The following is a 1033-nucleotide window of genomic DNA, read 5'->3' on the forward strand; positions in this document are numbered from 1 at the left end:
GGAAACATCAGCTTAATTGTTCTAAAACCCGTAGTTTCACCCCGACCCTTCATAGTCTCCCTCCCTCCATCTCCCCATCTCCCCATCCTTCTCCCTGGGATTGGAGCAAGGGCGGAGGAGGGAGGAAGGGCCCAGCGCATCCACTCGGGACGAGGGTCTGACGCGCCCCATCTGAAGGGCTCCCGACGCCCACGACTAATTGTTGCCCGAGCGCCCACTCTGCTGACGAAGGGGGATTCGAGGGCGGCGCGGGTGCGGCCCCTCGCGCTCACGCCAGGAAAGGGGGGAGGGGGGAGACTAGAGACGGAAAAGGGAGAGACACTCAGGAAGCGTAGGGTGATTAAGAGGCAGCGGGAGCGAGTGAGTGGAGCGACCGAGGGCGGGACAGGGTCAGGCAAGCGCAAGGAAAACCCTCCGACGAAGGAGACGAACGTTTAACCGAACTTACCAAGACAGATACACACGTAATGGGGGCTGATGATTCCAGACACGCAAGCTCTCTCGTCACCTACCTTTCCCCGACCTCCATCGGACCGAGTAATTGTTGCATTTCGTGTTCAAGATGTCGAACTGACTCAGCCCCATTCCCTCTTCGAACTCCACCTTCTTGGGCGCCCATTCGTACCGCACCTCCTTGTCTGTGTAGCCGACTGCAGGCGGGCAGCGGGGGACGAAAGGAATTCAATTTTAGTTCACACATCATTTTTGGTAATCAATCCATTAACTAATAGCTATTTACAACATTGCCATTATTGTTAGCAGTCACGAGCAGACTATATTCAACATATTCGTGCAATGGCTATACGCACAGCTGCTGATGACGAGAGGACACGACTGCTTATCCATCGGGAAATTCCTCAGAACCATCGGACACTTGGCCTTGATCGTGAGCCTGCAAAAGTGAGGAAATCCGGATTACTGAATGCTGCTTTTGAGGCTTTATTTCAGATGAGCCTCGTCATAATATAGATAAAAAGATTATTGTGAAACTGTAGTGCATGTGGCCTTAATTCAGGTCTCAAATATTCGAAGA

General features: G+C 52.8%; 1 protein-coding gene across 1 annotated transcript in view; it reads right to left on the bottom strand.

Moving 5' to 3' along the window:
• The window catches only part of LOC119582056 (gamma-aminobutyric acid receptor subunit alpha-1-like), a gene marked incomplete at its 3' end in the record, with an annotated part of 210639 nt that overhangs the window by 13228 nt on the left and 196378 nt on the right, over nucleotides 1-1033 (bottom strand). Inside the window, 2 exon segments of the mRNA XM_037930297.1 lie at nucleotides 513-650; nucleotides 810-892. Coding sequence (XP_037786225.1) covers nucleotides 513-650; nucleotides 810-892 — 221 coding nt within the window.

Source organism: Penaeus monodon, chromosome 15, assembly GCF_015228065.2.
Source record: "Penaeus monodon isolate SGIC_2016 chromosome 15, NSTDA_Pmon_1, whole genome shotgun sequence".
In the NCBI taxonomy this organism is placed as follows: Eukaryota; Metazoa; Arthropoda; class Malacostraca; order Decapoda; family Penaeidae; genus Penaeus; species Penaeus monodon.